The 16066-nt window shown below is 57.4% G+C and overlaps 1 protein-coding gene across 1 annotated transcript; it reads left to right on the top strand.

The window, feature by feature from the left end:
- Window positions 1-256: 256 nt before the first annotated feature.
- LOC148592683 (olfactory receptor 14C36-like) lies at window positions 257-1171 on the top strand. The gene has a single exon (XM_088534105.1). It carries the CDS (start codon window positions 257-259, stop codon window positions 1169-1171), a length of 915 nt encoding a protein of 304 aa, XP_088390231.1.
- Window positions 1172-16066: the final 14895 nt, after the last annotated feature.

Raw genomic sequence — 16066 nt, 5'->3', positions numbered from 1 at the left:
GCCTCCGTTCTCCACTTCCCACTACTGTTCAGCACAGACAGCTCTCGAGTTGAGGTCTCTGCTCCTCACAGCACACACAGCCAGTGAAAATGGAGCTCAAGCAAAGGAACTGCACTAAGACACTCTTATTAAAGAGAGGCAGTGGTGGGTGGTGTCATAAAAGAAATGACTTTGAAATTTTGTTTCTTGTAAAGTCCCTCCTAACTTTTCATTGTTTTCTGTTCCTTGGACAGGCCCACATAACTGCAGGGAGCTAATGTCCAACAGCAGCTCCCTCAACGAGTTCCTCCTCCTGCCTTTCGCAGACACGCGGGAGCTGCAGCTCTTGCACTTCTCGCTCTTCCTGGCCATCTACCTGGCTGCCCTCCTGGCCAACGGCCTCATCATCACAGCCGTAGCCTGCGACCACCACCTCCACACCCCCATGTACTTCTTCCTCCTCAACCTCTCCCTCCTCGACCTTGGATCCATCTCCACCACTGTCCCCAAATCCATGGCCAATTCCTTCTGGGACACGAGGGCCATTTCCTACTTGGGATGTGCTGCACAGGTCTTAACTTTTAACTTTTTCATTTCAGCGCAGTTTTCCCTTCTCACAGTCATGGCCTATGACCGCTATGTTGCCATCTGCAGACCCCTACACTATGGAATCCTCATGGACAACAGAGCTTGTGTCAAAATGACAGCCGCTGTCTGGGCATCTAATTTTCTCTGTGCTCTCCTGCACACTGCTAATACATTTTCCATTCCTCTCTGCCAAGGCAATGTGGTGGAGCAGTTCTTCTGTGAGATCCCCCACATCCTCAAGCTCTCCTGCGCAGATGCCTCCCTCAGAGACATTGGGGTTATTATTCTTGCCATTTGTTTAGTTTTGGGGTGTTTTGTTTTCATTGTGGTGTCCTACGTGCAGATCTTCAGAGCTGTGCTGAGGATCCCCTCCAAGCAGGGCCGGCACAAAGCCTTTTCCATGTGCATCCCGCACCTGGTCGTGGTCTCTTTGTTCATCAGCACTGGCACGTTTGCCTACTTGAAGCCCCCCTCCATCTCCTCCCCAGCTCTGCATCTGGTGCTGGCCATTTTATACTCAGTGGTGCCTCCAGCACTGAACCCTCTCATCTATAGCCTGAGGAACAAGGAGCTCAAGCAGGCACTGAAGAAACTATTCCAATAGCTACTTGTTAAGCAGCAATAAACAGCTTCTCCCCCTTCATTCATTCCAGGACTCTCCATGGGCTGACAGCAATGAGATCCTGGGGTGATGTCTTAGGCAATGAGATCTGGATTCAGCTCTTATTTGTGGTTGCCCAGTTTTTCTCCTGGTGCTGAATGGTCAAAGCAGCCTCTGCCTGGGACTGTCTCATGTTTGATAGGGCTGGTGACAGATGCCCACAGTGGGGACCCTGTGAGTACAGGGGAGAGTTGTTTATGCCACCTTCAATAGAGAACCATAGTCTGGTTTGATAGAAAACACAGTAGTCCTTAAAGTTTAAGGACTAAAGAAATGTGTTGTCTATCCTCTTAGAGAAAAAAACCAAATGGGTGAGTGCAGCCATCTTTGTGCTTCCAGCTTCCAGGGTCCTTAGAACAGCAGTGAGTTATGTAGTGGGAATTAAATGGAGCAAGGATTTGTTAAAACAGTGTCATAAAAAAACACAGTGTGGGTGTTTGTATCAGTGATCACAAGGCAGACAAGAGCAGTTGGATACTGGCGGAAAGAGACCCAGAGCTCGTGCAGGGTTAAACAGGGTAGATTTAATAGCAGACTTGCCCTGCAGGAGCCATGGGGAGCCCAGGCAGGTGTGTGGGGGTCTCTGCAGGAGGATGCTGCACACAGGGGCCGGGCACCCAAGCGGGACACCCCTGTGCAACCCAAGGGCCCCTTTTATCTATCTGAACAACTTCCTTCTCCCAGCTGTGCCAGGATGGGGGAGCCGCTGCCCAGGAAGCAGCCAGATGTTGCTGACAAATGGGATGTGTCTGCCTGGCCCTGGTGGCAGTTGGGTCAGGGGGACGCTGGGCTCCTGCCATGTGCTGTGCTGCTCGTGGGCTCCTCACCAGCTCTTCTGTAGATGTTTGCACCATATTTACCTTTAAGCCACAAAGCATCTCATAAATTATTACTATTCTAGTGTGAAAATGGTTTAAACCCAAATGTGCAAAGGGAGGTCAGGTTGTCCCCATGGGCTCAGTCACTTTTCTCTGTTTCTATTGCTCAGGATGGGGCACAGTCCTGCAGGGCACACAGGAGACCTGGGTGCTGCCCTTTGTGCTTTTTACTACCTTGAGTCTATCTAGCATGTGCTGAATTAGAATTTATTTTGATGGGAATGGATTTGCATTTAAAATATATTCCTTTCTTCTTCCCTGCCCCCCCCCCCCGCTTTTTTTTTTTCCCCAAGAGGTCAGAACTGCTTCACTTTTTAGGTGATTGTCAGTGTTCAAGTCCTGGAAGGAAATGATTTACTCCCTGTATTTGACACAGGTTGCAAGCATTTCCCTACATAATAGTTTTCTCTTCCCTCTGCTGCTCATTGGTGTCTCTCTCCTTTTTCTTAAATAAAAGTAAATATGTTACATATTAATTGCAATTAATAAATAGTATTAACTCCCTTCCCCGCTCCTGCCACTCAAGGCTGCAACCACAGGGCAGGAAGCTCATGGGTGGTAAATGAGCGTGGGCAGAAAGAAGCCCATGTCGGGAACCTAAGCACGAGAGTCCCAAGTGTTTTTTCTTTTCCTGGTGGCGATTAGGGGTTGGCGTGACATGGAGCTGAGGGGGTGTAAAACCCACGCTGGTGAAGAGAGCCTCAAAGTGTGAGCAACTTGGTCAGGAGAATGACTCCAAAAAGAGTGAGGAAGTGATAGCCTGGGGTGGCAAGTAATAGCCATGGGGTGATGTGGGAAAGTGTGGGGAGGGAGCAGAAGGATGCAGGGAGCTCTGCCTTGGGGTGAACCAAGAAGCAATCGAGAGCACAGGGGAGAGGACGGGGGGCAGAGCAACAAGGTAGCCTCATGGTGGGTGTCTGCTATGGAGCGCCTGATGAGAAGCAGCATCTGCAAGGCCTGGGGAGTGCAGAGCTGTGGAAAGGACAACTCGTCCTGCGCCCCAGGGACCTGCTCAGGAGTGGGGAGAGGAGGAAACGCTGTGGTGCCTGGTGTCTCCATGGCGACTCCCAGGGTTTTGTGGTGGGGGTGGCATCGTGTCCTCAGGCCATGATGATGGGGCACTCCCCATGGCGACTGTGTCCCTGCTGGGCTCCTCACTCTGAGGAGAGTGGCTAGAGTAAGAGGGAGCAACTGCCCTTGGTGCCCATGCGAGAGATCCTCAGAGAGATCCCTGGAGATAGAAAAGGAGCAGCAGGCAAAAGCCTGCTCCTCATCCATGGATGGGATCCCTGGAGCGCCAGAGCATCCAAGTGATGTGAGTGATGGGGCTGGAGGGGGCAGGGATGGGACCTGCATGGCGAGCGCAACGATGGTGGGGAAAGACCTTGGATCAATAGAGCCAGGCAGGAGTTTCTCCGGCAAGGGGATGTGTATTCCTGGCTGTGGGCATTTCTCTTAGACAAAGCAGCCCCATCTGCATGTACCAAGGCCCACACAGACCCTGCAAGCTCTGGACAGAGGACAAAGAGCAAGTGCAGGCCACACGCGGCCAGGCCATGCTCGGCACAACCTTCCCTTCGGCACAAGGTTGGGCTTTCCTGTGCTCCTCCTACCAACACAAGTGCCCCCATCACGGGCCTCTTTCTCCCCACAGGTGGGCCAGCAGGAGCTGCCCGCAGCAGAGCAGCGCAGCGGGAGCCCGGCTTCGTCCCACCAAAGGGACCGGCTGCCGCCGCTGCCCGGCCCTCAGGGCTCATGCACCTCTGAACACAGCATTGCACAGGTACAGAGCTGAGCGGCGGTGGAGGCCGAGCCTCTGCCTCACTCCCCATGGGGCCGAGAAGCAGGCGGGACGTGCTGGGAGACACCAGGAGGTCTCTGTGCCCGGCAGGCCGAGCGCTGCTCTGCACGGCAGCCTGCACGCACCCGCCTCGGGCTCTCCAAGGAGCTGCCTTTGCCCAAGGCTTGCCCATAGGCACGAGCCCTCTCCCCAGGCAGCCTTTGGGAGCAGGGCAGCAGCCACCTGCATGGCAGAGCCATCGTCAAGGGGGTCAGAGGCTGCAGGAAGTTTCCCGTTGGGAAGGATGGAGGGAGGGACCAAGGACGGCAGTAAGGACAGCCTTTGTGGTGGCCTTCATTGCAGGTTGTGGAGGAGATGGCCAGCGACGTCCCCTCCACGGTGCAAGAGCCGCAGCCCTCCACCAGCCTTGGAAGGCCTCAGGAGACGCCATCGCCCTCTCCACGGGAGCCAGCACAGCCTGATGCCGACGGTGCTCGGATGGAGCTCACTGTACCTGTGCCACCACACGCACTGGCACACGCCATCGATCAAGGTGCACGGGCAAGATCATGGCAGCTCCAGAGCATAGAGTGGCGCCCCAGCACATCATCCTCTGCACCTCAGACAGGGCCCGATCCCTACAGCCGTTGGGGAGAACACCAGTGCAGCATTCCTAGCTGGCCGAGCTGGCCTAGTGGACTAAGCTGCCCAAGTGGGCCAGTGAGAGCACGGACAGCACAGGCACGGCAGCAGCCCTTGGAAATCACGTGCCACCTCCAAGGAAGGCCAGTGCACGTGCACCAAGACAACACTGCGCGCTACCTGGCTGTGCTCAGCATCAAAACAGAGCCGCTGGAGGAGCTCGAGAGGAGCTGCCTGCACCGCACTGGACAGGGCTTGGCCCATCTCCGAGAAGGAGCTTTTCCAAGGAGGGAGCAGAACCTGAGAGAGAGCCAGGGCCAGCAGGAGGAGGGCCGTGACAACTGTTTGTCCCTGACGCTGGCAGGATCACTCAATGCCAGACCCAAGGAGGTGAGTGCAAGGGAGTGCTGGGCCATGGGGGAGCCCTCCCAGTGCTGTGGCCAGCAGCGGTGCCGCGTCCTGCGGGACAGCCGGCTTGTCAAAGCACTGGCGGAGCCCCACGAGGCCTTTCCTCCCTTCACAAACCTCCCTCTCTCCTTCTAGCTCCTCGCCAGAAACTCCTTCTATGACCTCTGGAAACCAGAGATCACGCGAGTGGAGCTCCTCAAAGGCGCAAGCTGCAAGTGGGAGGTGCTGGAGCGGCTCTATGCTCATGCCCCCACGCGGGAGGCGCCGAGAGGCAAGAGAGGCCTGGGAGCACTGCAGGAGGAGATGGCAGAGGACACTGATGAGGAGGAGGAGGCTGGGGAAGAGCTCGTGCAAGGGGAGGAGGTGGAGGAAATCAACTCCTTGCCCTGGGTCAGAGCCAGCCTCTGCAGCCCGGCTGTGGACAAGGACACGGAGCACGAGAAGGTGCCCTGCTCGCCCCATGTCAGCACCACAGAGGCAGTGAGCGAGGCACCTGGCACCGTGGAGAGCCCCTCTCTGGAGCCAGCAGTGCCCAGGGGCGGTGAGCCAGGAGCACCTGCTTTGGCCAGCAGCTTTCTGCACGCAGAGGGCAGCATGTCTGTCCCACCAGCAGCAAGTGCAGGAGCAGAACCAGAGGCCTCCCCTGCATCCAGCGACTGCATCCAGCATGCAGGGGAAAATGCTCCTCCATCCCCATCAGTTCCTCCAGAAACTGCACCAGAGGCCTCTCCCTTGGCTGAAACCCCTTGGGATGAGATGAGCAGCAGCCCGTCTCCTAAGGAAACCCTGCTGCAGGAAACGACAGCAGCAGCTTCTCCCCTGGCTGCAGACCCTGCTCCCCAGGTGAGCAAGCAGCACCTCCCCTGTCCCCACCATCCCCGGGAGCTGCCGTAGGAGCTGTGTGGGGGGTGCCCAGAGTTGCCCCATCTCATCAGAGCCCCCCTGCCCATGGCATCCCCCTGTCACCCCCAGGCATTTATCCTCTGCCATGTCTCCATGGGGAGATGCCGGCTCCTCTCCGTTTCCCAGTGCCAAAGGCGCAAGGATGAAGTCTGCTCCAGCCCACGTCACATTCAGCCCTGGGGTCTGGATGCCGAGCAAGGAGGGAAGAGGCAGCCCCAGCAGCAGTCCCCTCCACACCAGGGCACAAACCCCCTTGTGCCACACACGCCCCCAGCTGCCTCCATTCCCCCTGCCCAGCTCTGCTGCTATGGCCCCACAACGAGCCTTGTCCCATTGCCGTGCCAGCCGCAGGTCCCTTCCCTTGGGACGAGCAGCCATTGGCAGCCTCCTCTGATCCAAACCCTTTGCCATTGTGCAGCCTGGGGCACTGGGACCCTCAGCAGGGCCAGCTGATGGCTGACGGGTGCGTGTTCTTGCTCTGCCCGTGCAGGTGGCCTTGGAGCCCCAAGAGGAGGAGGAGAAGCCCTCCTCCTGCAGCCCCACACCCGACGTTGAGCCAGGTACGTACCCGAGTGGAGAGCCCTGCTGGGGACAGTGGCCTGTCCTGGCACAGGGGGTGGCACCGAGGCCGGCAGCAGGAAACGCTCGGGAGTTGCTGTGCCGAGGACAGAACCCCTCGGGAAGCCCTTGGAGGCAGGGACAGGCAGGTGCAGCCCTGCACCCGTGCAGCCCATTGCCCACAGCTCTGCTTCCCACCGCAGGCATCGCTGCCCTTCCGGACGTCGCGGCTCCCCGGCGATGGCGCTCGCGGCTCAGGACGGCGCTTCGGGCTCTGCGCAGAGCGTTCTGCTGCCGCTGCATCGCGGGGCAGCGAGAGGAGCGGCGAAGGTGAAAGAGCCCGGCAGGGCCTGAGAGCGGGGCTGGCGCAGAGCGACAGACACTGTGTCCTGGGGGCTACAGAGATGCTGCTGCGTCGTGTCCCAGAGCACCGGTGTGCCCATGCGAGCCCTAGTTGTCAACAGCCATTGCTTCTTTCAAATAAAACCCTCAGAAACTTTTTCTCCCCGTGTCGCTTTGTGTCAGGCCAGTCTCCACGTTTAGACTAGAGCAGGCAATGCCAATGCATCCAGTAGTGTCTGGAGAGACATTCGTTCACCAGACAGAGTCGCAGAGCAGCCATGGAGGGGGAAGGGGCTCCTGGAGGTCTCCGCTCAACCTTGTGCTGCAAGTGGAGGCAACAGAGGGGATTTCCCAGGGCTGGACAGGGCTGAGCTCCCATGCTCTCTGAGGATGGATTCCCCAAGGCTCTGGGTTCTTCCTTCAGTGTTGGCCAACCTTAGGCCCCTCATCCTGTTCCTGGGCACCACTGGGAAGGCTCTGGCTCAATCCTCTCCCTATGCTCCTGTAAGGCAGCTACAGGCAGCACTGAGATCCTCCTTCCTCTTATCCAAGCTGAACAGACCCAGCACCCTGGGCCTCAACTCCTGTGCTCTCTCCCCAAACTCGCAGCCATCGCAGGGGCCTCCACTGGGCTCACCTAGGAGCTCCTGGCCTGGCAGCAGCGCCGGGAGCAGCCGCCTTCACGGCCCTGGGGGCTCTGCACGCTCCCGCTGTGGAGCTCGTGGTGCCATTCGTGGGGCTTCAGTGCCCTGGGCACTGGCTCCAGGCTGCCGTTTCTGAGGCCTCTGGGCAGCTCCTCCTGCCTCCCCTCCAGGATGCCCTGCTGCAGCTGCCTCCAGCCCTGGGCCTGGCCGTGCTTCCTGGGGCAGGTGCTGCCAGCAGTGGCTGTGTGACCCATGGGGGCTGCAGCTCCGTCCCTGTGCTCCCACAGGCCCTGCAGGCCCCATGGAGCCCTGGAGAGAGCCCCAGCCCTGGGAAGGGGCTGGTTGTGCCGGCCGGACCCAGGGAGAGGCAAAGAACCCAGGCTGGGGCTGGAGACTGACCCACCTCCCACACTGGTGAGGGACCCACGCTGAGCCCAAGGGGCATCTGGGCCCATGGGCAGGGATGAGCACAGACCCCAGGGGAGGCAGGTCAGGGCCACCAAGGCCAACCAGTGCCAGCAGGGCCAGGACACACAGCCAGGTCACCTTTATCACCACAGAGGTGACGCCTCAGCACACAGCCAGGATTTGTTGCCATGGATCCTCCTGGCCCCAACTCTCCAGCTTGTCAGATTTCACTTCTGCTCTTGGGATCCTGGTTATTCCCATACAACTCCACTCAAAAAATGGTCCACACTATTGGGGGATATATTTTAATTCAAGAGAATAAAACTTGCTGTGTGTGATCATCAGGACCATCTTCCTCTTCTTCTTCTTGGCTGCCTTGGCAGGGCTGAGAAGGGAGAAAGGAAAAGGCTGCATGATGCACAGGGACAAAGGCAGAGAAATACCACACACTAGCTCAGGACATGTATGCTTGGATGTGCTTCTGATGGCATCTCCCTGCTCATCGTCATGTAACACAGGCCCCTGTGTCCAAACAAGGTCCCCTTGCAGCACATCAGCCTGGAGCTGAGCCTGCTGGGGACAAGACTGGGGGTGATCCTGGCTCTGGGTACCACCTTTGGGGAGCAGTTGGAAAAGGTGCAGGCAAACCCTGGAGGGGCCCCTTTGTGCTCAGGCCAACTACAGGCCTGTCAACGTGAGCTCGGTCCTGGGGAAAGTTATGGAGCAGATCATGTTGAGGGCGATCACACAGCATGTGCATGACAAGCAGAGGATCAGGCGCAGCCACCATGTGTTCATGAAAGTCAGAGCCTGCTTCACCACGCGGATCACCTTCTCTTACCCGCCCAATGAATGAGGGAAAGACTGTGGACATGCTCTACTTAGACTTTACTAAGGTTTTGACACAGTCTCCCACTGCCTTCTCCTGGAGAAGCTGGCAGCCCATGGGGGAGGGATTTGAGGCCTTCCCACCTGCTAAACCCTGGTGTGTGTAACTCACAAAGCATCTTCTTCCATTTTGCCATCCAGAACATAAGACGCTTTGTTTCCCACTGCGTATGACTTGGCATGTCTCAGAGCAGGATTTAGGCAAGGTTTTCCCCATGCTACGGTCTCCCGGAGCTGGGGAGGATCTTGCTTTGGGCCAAGGAAGCTGCCCGCAGGGAGGAGCTGCCAGGCTGCATAGGACTGCCCCACAGGTGCCCACTTGGCTTTTGGCTACTGATGGGAGAGAGCTTCTGCCTCGCAAGCAGGTCCTTTCCCTGCGCGAGCCCGCCTGCCCTTGCTCAAGGCTGGTCCCAGGGTGCAGAAAGCAGTGTCGCAGCGCCCAGCGTCATCTCAGAAACGGCTGCCTTGGAGGGCCTTTCCTATGGCCTTTCTTCTTCCCTTTCTCTGGTCAAGACAGGCATGGCCCAGAGCGAGAGTGTGCCGGGATGGGGGCTCCACGCTCCCCCTGCTGCCCTATGCCCCCTGCCTGCCCCTCCAAAGATGCCCTGGTGCTGCTTCCAAGCTTCACACCGCACCAAAGAAAGGCTCACATGAACTCGGAAAGGGAATTTATTTTTTGAGGAAAGGGACGTTTCTCCCGGCACCGACCAGCTTGTAGCCCCGCTGCTCTTTCTCCTGGAGGCTGCATATCACCGAAGCACTGAGGGGTACAGGAGAAAGATGCTGAGTGCGTCATGACACGCAGGTGCCTCCTGGAAATCCAAAGGCACATCCCAGCCCCCACCCCATTTCCGTGCAAGAGATGGCTGGGCCCAGCACAGGTGAGGCCAAGCTCCAAGGGCACTTGTGTGCCCTGGCGTAGGGGGCAGCGAAAGACCCTCTCTCCCCCGGGCCTTGGCACAAAGGGCTTGGCAGGAGCAGGGACCCTGCCTGCCTTGGGAGCTACTTACCGGCGAGCCCCTTCCTCCTCCTGCTTCTGCTCCTGCTGGTTTTGCTCCACCCTCTCCTTCCAGCGGTCCCGAAGCAGTTTGTACGCAGTGGTGACCTGCTCTGCTTGCGGCGGCTGATGTCTGCAGGAGGAGGAACAAAGTCCTTGTCCTGCTCCCTGGGGACCCCTGGCACTTTTCCCCTCTGCAGTTCTTCCACACCCTCACCAGCAGAATTCAGGGGATGTTGTCTATCCCGGTAGGTATCAGGGGATGCTGCATGCCCCGCAGCAGAGGGATTTCAGGTGCCCCAGGGACGGGGCTGGTCATGGTCACGCAGCTTGCAACTCGCGTGCCTTGCACACTCACTTGTCCGCTGGCATGCCTCTGTCTGCGGAGGAGCGCTGCCCAAGGGGTTCCAGCTTCTTCAGCCTTTGCGTCTGTTTTGTAAGGGCAAGAAGAACAAACTTCGGGAGGAGGTTCAGGAGGGAAGTGAACAGAGACGACGACACTGGCCCACTTGCAGGGGATGCACCTAGTCCAGGCACAGATGCACAGGTTGCCACCCCCTCGCCCATTTCCCCTGGCTGCAGCCATCTCCCTCCTCGGAAGGGCTCAGCCAACTTGGCTGCTGCCCCAGGCAGGCAGCAATCCTCCTCCTGGGCCCTGGCTGCCTGCAAAGCTCCCTTGCCTGCCCGGCAGGCAGGAGATGCCCCTTTCTCAGAGGGCCCTGCACGGCATCCCATAGCTTCTCCTGACGTGGGGCCCTTTCTGCCCCCCACAGCCTGCTATCCCCTCTGTGCGGCTTGCCCTTGCCTCTCTTTGAAGACGGAGATGCAGGCAGCCCTTGGAGCGCACTGCATGGGAGGGTGGTCGTTTCCTGGCAAGGGCACAGGAAGGCAACGCAATTACACTTTTGTGCGGTTGGGAGGGAGAGTTGATGGGTTTTGCTCTTCACTGTCTCTCTGCTCCTGCTCTTGAGCCTCACGGGCTCTTTGCCCCTTTTCAACACAGCGGGAATACTGTTCTCTCCTGCCCTAACTGAGCAGGGACCAAAGAGGCACTGAGCTGTCCTCTACACCTTCAATGCCAAAAAGAACCGTTTCTGCGATTAACAAAACCCCAGAAGAATTTTTGCAGGCGTTTTGTGTTGGAGAACAAAGCCAAATTTGCATCCTTGCAGGACACATCCTAAAGAGGACACTGGGGGTTGTAGGGAGCCCGCGCTGAGGGCCCTTTCCGCGACCTCCCATCACACACCTGTGTGGCAGGCCTGGGAGCAGCACGGGCAGCAGCAGGCCGAGGAGCGGCTGGAGGATGCGGGCGGTGCTCCACTTTGCCCTCCTTCTGCACCAAAACGTCTTCCATGCGCCCCGCTTGTTTGACAGAGTTGCTGAGAAGACACCGTGGGAGGCAAGAGGTTGAGGGTACGGGGCTTTTGATCCCACAAGGAAAAGGATGGGATTCCCTGCAATCTCGAGGGACTCCTTCCTGGACAAACACTCCTGCACTAGGCATTTACTTTTAGCTCCCCAAAACGTCCTGATGCTGGAGGAAAGTTAAGGCCATGGGAGACTCCCATGCAAAGTGGTACATGCTTGCCTTCCAGCAGGAGAACAGCCTTAAGTGGGGTGTGTGTGGGAGGCCTTTTGGAGGCCCTAGGCCCAGCATGGTCAAAGGGGCCCGCTCTGGAGCACAGATCCTCCTCCCTCCCGCCAAGGCTCTCACCTGGCAGCAGGCTGCTTCGCCGGGCCTTGCCGCCTGCTGCCTGTGCCTGCGTTGGGCAGCGCGGGCAGACACAGCTCCTGGCGCTGCTGCAGGTGCTTGCCAGGCTGCTGCTCTGCAGGGAGGAAGGGAGGAAGCTCTTGAGCAGAGCCTGCTGAGCAGCCCCTTTCCAGGGGGCTGCTGTGAGGCAGCGTGGGGGGACAGGGAGCCAACGTGCCCCGCAGGCGGCAGCTTTGGCCTTACCTTTGGTGGGGCTGGTGCTCCTGAGCTCTTCGGCTTTATTTTTCCCAGAGCGGGAGGCGGTGGAGACAGCCTTGGCCTCTGGGCTGCCTTTCTCCAGGAGCCGAAACCTGGAAAGCAGAGGACGAGGCAGGTTTGAAGCAAGGGGGCTGTCTGCCCTGGCCTCTTGCTCCAGGACTCATGCTCCTTCCTGCCCTAGGAGAACTCCTCGTTTACCAGATGCTTTGCCTCCGTGCACACTTCCCTGGGGGGGTTGGCAGTGTCCCCCAAAGCCAGGGAACTTGGCGTAAGTGCCTGTGAGCACTGAGCCCCGGCAGTGCACCCGGCTGAGCAGCAGCTGCGAGGGCCCCCTGTCAGCCAGCCAAGGGCTGCAAAGGAAACGCACTCACCTGGGGAAGACGCGCACGGGGCGAGAGCAGGTCCCGGGAAGAGTCATCCTCCCAGCTGCCTTGCTGGGATCCTTTGCCCAAGGGACCTGCAAGGCAGCACAGGCCCGTTGGGAGGTTTCCGAGGCAGCTTCCTGCCTGCTGGCAAAGGCAGCAGCCCCTGCGGGTGCTGCAGGAGGAGCCGCCGCTCCGAAGCCGCCTCCTCAGCCCTGACCGTGCCCATAAGCCCCTTGATGTAGCATGCAGATGCTGCACGAGAGAGCCCTGAGAGTGGCTCTGGAATGACTCGAATATCCATGCGAGTCATTCTGTAGAGACGAGGATGCAGGGAAGTGGGGCTGGACGCTCCCCTGGGCAGTGGGGAATTTGGTGGGTCCAAGCTTTGGAGAAGGTGTTTGTTTAGCCTGCGCAGAGCGGGAAGCCACTGAGGCCTCCCAAAGCAATGAAAGTAGGCCTGGAAAGCAGAGCAACTTACACTGAGAAGGGCTGCAATTAAGCTTGCTGTTTTTTCCAGCTTTTTGATGCAGCTGGCGTAAAATCTCATGCAAAGTCTGTCTCCCTGTTGAGTCAGCACACCAATGTCCCTGAAGGCAAAGGCCACATCCTGCTTCTTGCCCAAGTGCAATCTGAACAAGTGGATGGTCTCTCTCACGCAGTCTTTTATGATATGCCACGGAAAGGAGGTGGCCAGGGACAAGCGGTGGTAGTTGAGCGTCTCAATCTGGACATCGTCTGCAAGGAAGAGAGTCTGCAATGTCAGTGCTACAGGGGCCGCAGCTGGCATCGCTGGGCCATCAAGGCATGGGAGTGGCGTGGAGCCAAGAGTTGGGGCATCGAGGGCAAGAGAGCTCGACTTGCTGCGACACTCGCAGCAGAAGAGTGCAGCGAAGGTCCTTCCCAAGAAAGAGCTCTCTGTGTGGGGGGTTGCGCGGGGGGAGCTCTCTGTGTTCCCCAGCTGTGGAGGGCATTGCCTGCTTCTGGCAGCCCCTGCACAGCGCAGGGAGCGCACTCCCAGCCCGGGTACAGTGGAGAGGGGAAGCGGAGGGTGGTCCCTGCTGTCTCACCAGGGAGAGTCACTTCGGGGCACTCCTGCACACAGACCATCTGCTCGCCCAGCTTGAAGATGGGTCTCCGAACCATGAGCACCCCTTCTTCACCCAGGCTCACTGGCTCCTGGACTGTGCAGAAGGTGCCAAGACCCTTGAGCAGGACACCCTGCACATAGAAAAGACAGAAAGGCCCTGTGTAAGCATTGTGTTGATGGAAAAGGGGAGGACTGTGTGAGCGAGGGCAGGCTGCTCTGTGCCCTCCCTGCTGTTGCGCTACAGTAGGGCAAGACTTTGGAAAGCTCTGGAGGAGAGCCCCTTGCTGCGGATGTTGTCCTCAGCCTCCTCTCCACATTTGGTCCTCACCGTCCTCCAAGTATTTCCTACCATGGCAGTGGACAACAAGATCCCAGGGCTCTCAAAGAGGACAGAGGCAGGAAAATGCCTCCATCTCTCTGCTTGGCCTCTGCATTGTAGCCACCAGGAAAGGGAAGCCCCACGAGGTGTCGAATGTTTCTTCACACGAGACCTGCCCGTAGTTTCTCCCCCAGTTTGACAAGGAGCTGCTCTGCGGCACACGGGCTGGTGGCAGTGCGCTGCCGTGGCACTGGGGGAAGGATTGCTCCCAGGGGCCCAGGGCTCTCTGCACAACTGAGACCCCCAAGGCGAGGAGGAGCAGGACGGCAGCCCACCTTGTTCAGCTTCAGCTGCTTCAGGATGTAATGGGACACAGCGTCCCAGATGGTGACAATCTCTGTGGAATGAGGGAAAGATGTGTCAGGCCCTGTGTCAGAGAGCTCACGAGCTCTCCGCAAACGACTCCCCCCTGGGTGACCGATGCACGTGCATGCAAGCCAACCAAGAAGCCACTGGCCGAGCTGCCCAGGTGGCCTGTGCCCCTGTTTCAGGCTGCCAGCCTTACGCTGATCCCCACAGACATGCAGAGGAGAAGGCGGGACAGGGGAAGGATTTGGCACAAGATCAGTGGCCAGTGACTCTTGGCAAAGGATGCCAGTTGCAAGTGCGAAACTCCAAACATCATCTGCCCACTAGAGCACATGTGAGGATGCAGGGGCATGAAACTGAGGTTGTCCCAGACAAGAAACCTCCTTGGATTTACTCCAGAGCAAAGGATTTGTTTCCACCAGGGGCATTGGTGGCGAGTGCTTGAGAATCCTGGGGGAATGCAGGGTCACATCCATCTCCTGGAGAGGGGATCTCTTCCCTCATAGCGGCAGTCCACCAAAGGCCTTCCCCCTTCCCAGGCAGACGTGACCCCTCACTGCAACTCCCTGAGCAGAGGGAGCTGTGCCCAAAGGAGCCTTAGGACCCAAGGCAGCCACAGGTGCAAGACCCACGAGTCCCGGATGACACGTTGTCTCCCAGGCCAGGCAGGACCCTCAGGCCATGCTCTCCCGACAGCCCCCAGCCCTCTGCAGGCTACAGCCCTGGGGCCACTGCTGCTTTGACACAGGATCTGCGGCACCTGGCAAAGCAGCCCTCAAACCCTTACCCTCAGTGGAGAGCTGCAGGAGCACGGGGAATAGAAATGAGTGCTCCGGACCAACGGTCTTAGTCCAGAAGCCCTCCATCTTGGCTTCCCCGCTGTCCTTGGCTTGCCGGTCGAGCAGGGATGAAGAATTCTCTTCCCACGACCTCGCCAAGGCCTCCTCTCTCTCCAACGAGCCCCTTCTCCTCAGCCCGTGAGGGAGAGCTTCCCCGAGCACTCCCGCTGCCTCCTGTGTGCGCTCCTCGTCACCGAAAAGCTCCAAAGGGCAGCAGTGGAGCAGAGCACGGCGAGCAGTGACCAGCAGCGCGCGTGCCTGGCAGGGAAGTGACAGGGCCCTGCCGCTCGCTGGGGTCACCTCCTTGTGATGCAGCACAAGCCAGTGTGACCTCAGCGCGTGTCACCAGGGGCTGCATGAGGGGAGCTGTTGGGACCTGCGCGGGTCTTCCGGAGCTGAGCCCTGGGGCTGTGTCAGTCCTGGCCCTGAAGATGTGGGGCTGAGCTCAGCCCTCCCCTGAAGGATATACTCTCCCAAAGGTCTGGCACAGAGAACCCTCTTCTGCGCTACAAATACATCACTACACTCACAGACAGGAACATGAGTTAGAGAGAGACAGAGAGAGATAAAATAAAAACAGGCCCAGTCCATCCTTGGGAAGATCTTTGTGATGGAAGATGTTTTCATGGAGACCATCAGAACTGTAGCTGTGCTGAACATGGTCCTGCACCTCTTTGCAAACACCTTCATCTAAAGTCTCAGGAAAAAAAAATGGCCCTGAAGGAAGCCATTGGCCATGCAAACTTTTGGCTGCCTTGATACTTTTCATAATAGCCATTCTAAATATGCATGATTTATTATATCGCACATATATATATGTAGCTATTTAATACAGGGGTCTCAGCAGATTTGTCTTCTCTCTGGATTGCAGTGGTGACAGGGGAGGGTGTGAATTGTGCCATGGTTACAAGAGACTGTTATAAATAAAATCGAAAATATGTTCACTAAATGTAACCCCCCTTATTCAGACTGCAACACAGGCTGACAGTACATGTTGACACAAGGAACTTTCATAAATCGTCTCAGGAAAAGTATCTGAAAACTTTGGGAACAATGACCAAGGGCTGTTGAGGAAAGCTCAAAACACCTTCTTTCCCTGAAGAACAGAAAATGCGAAGTTTAAGATGCTAAGAAGATGCCAAGAAAATTAAGCTCAGACATTACAATAAGTTAAAATTCATTGGATTCAAATACATAAATAAATCTCAGTTTCACTGTTGTGATGAAGACAGCTTCACTCATTAGCCAATGATGGCATGCGGGCAAGAGCTTTATTTATTCACTTTGGAGGGAGATTTCTTAAAAATACATATATTTATAACATGCTGCCAGCATATTCATTTTTAGGAGCCCCGTTTTATATCCACTGATGACTCTAGGATGCATTTCTGTTAACAAAAAAAAAAAAAAAAAAGTGTTTTATCTTGGATACATAAGCA

Source organism: Tinamus guttatus, unplaced genomic scaffold (genome assembly GCF_059628265.1).
Source record: "Tinamus guttatus ecotype Peru unplaced genomic scaffold, ASM5962826v1 Tinamus_guttatus_pri_ptg000540l, whole genome shotgun sequence".
Lineage (NCBI taxonomy): Eukaryota > Metazoa > Chordata > Aves > Tinamiformes > Tinamidae > Tinamus > Tinamus guttatus.
Note: the sequence above shows the minus strand (reverse complement) of the source record. Positions and strands in the feature narration are given on the sequence as shown.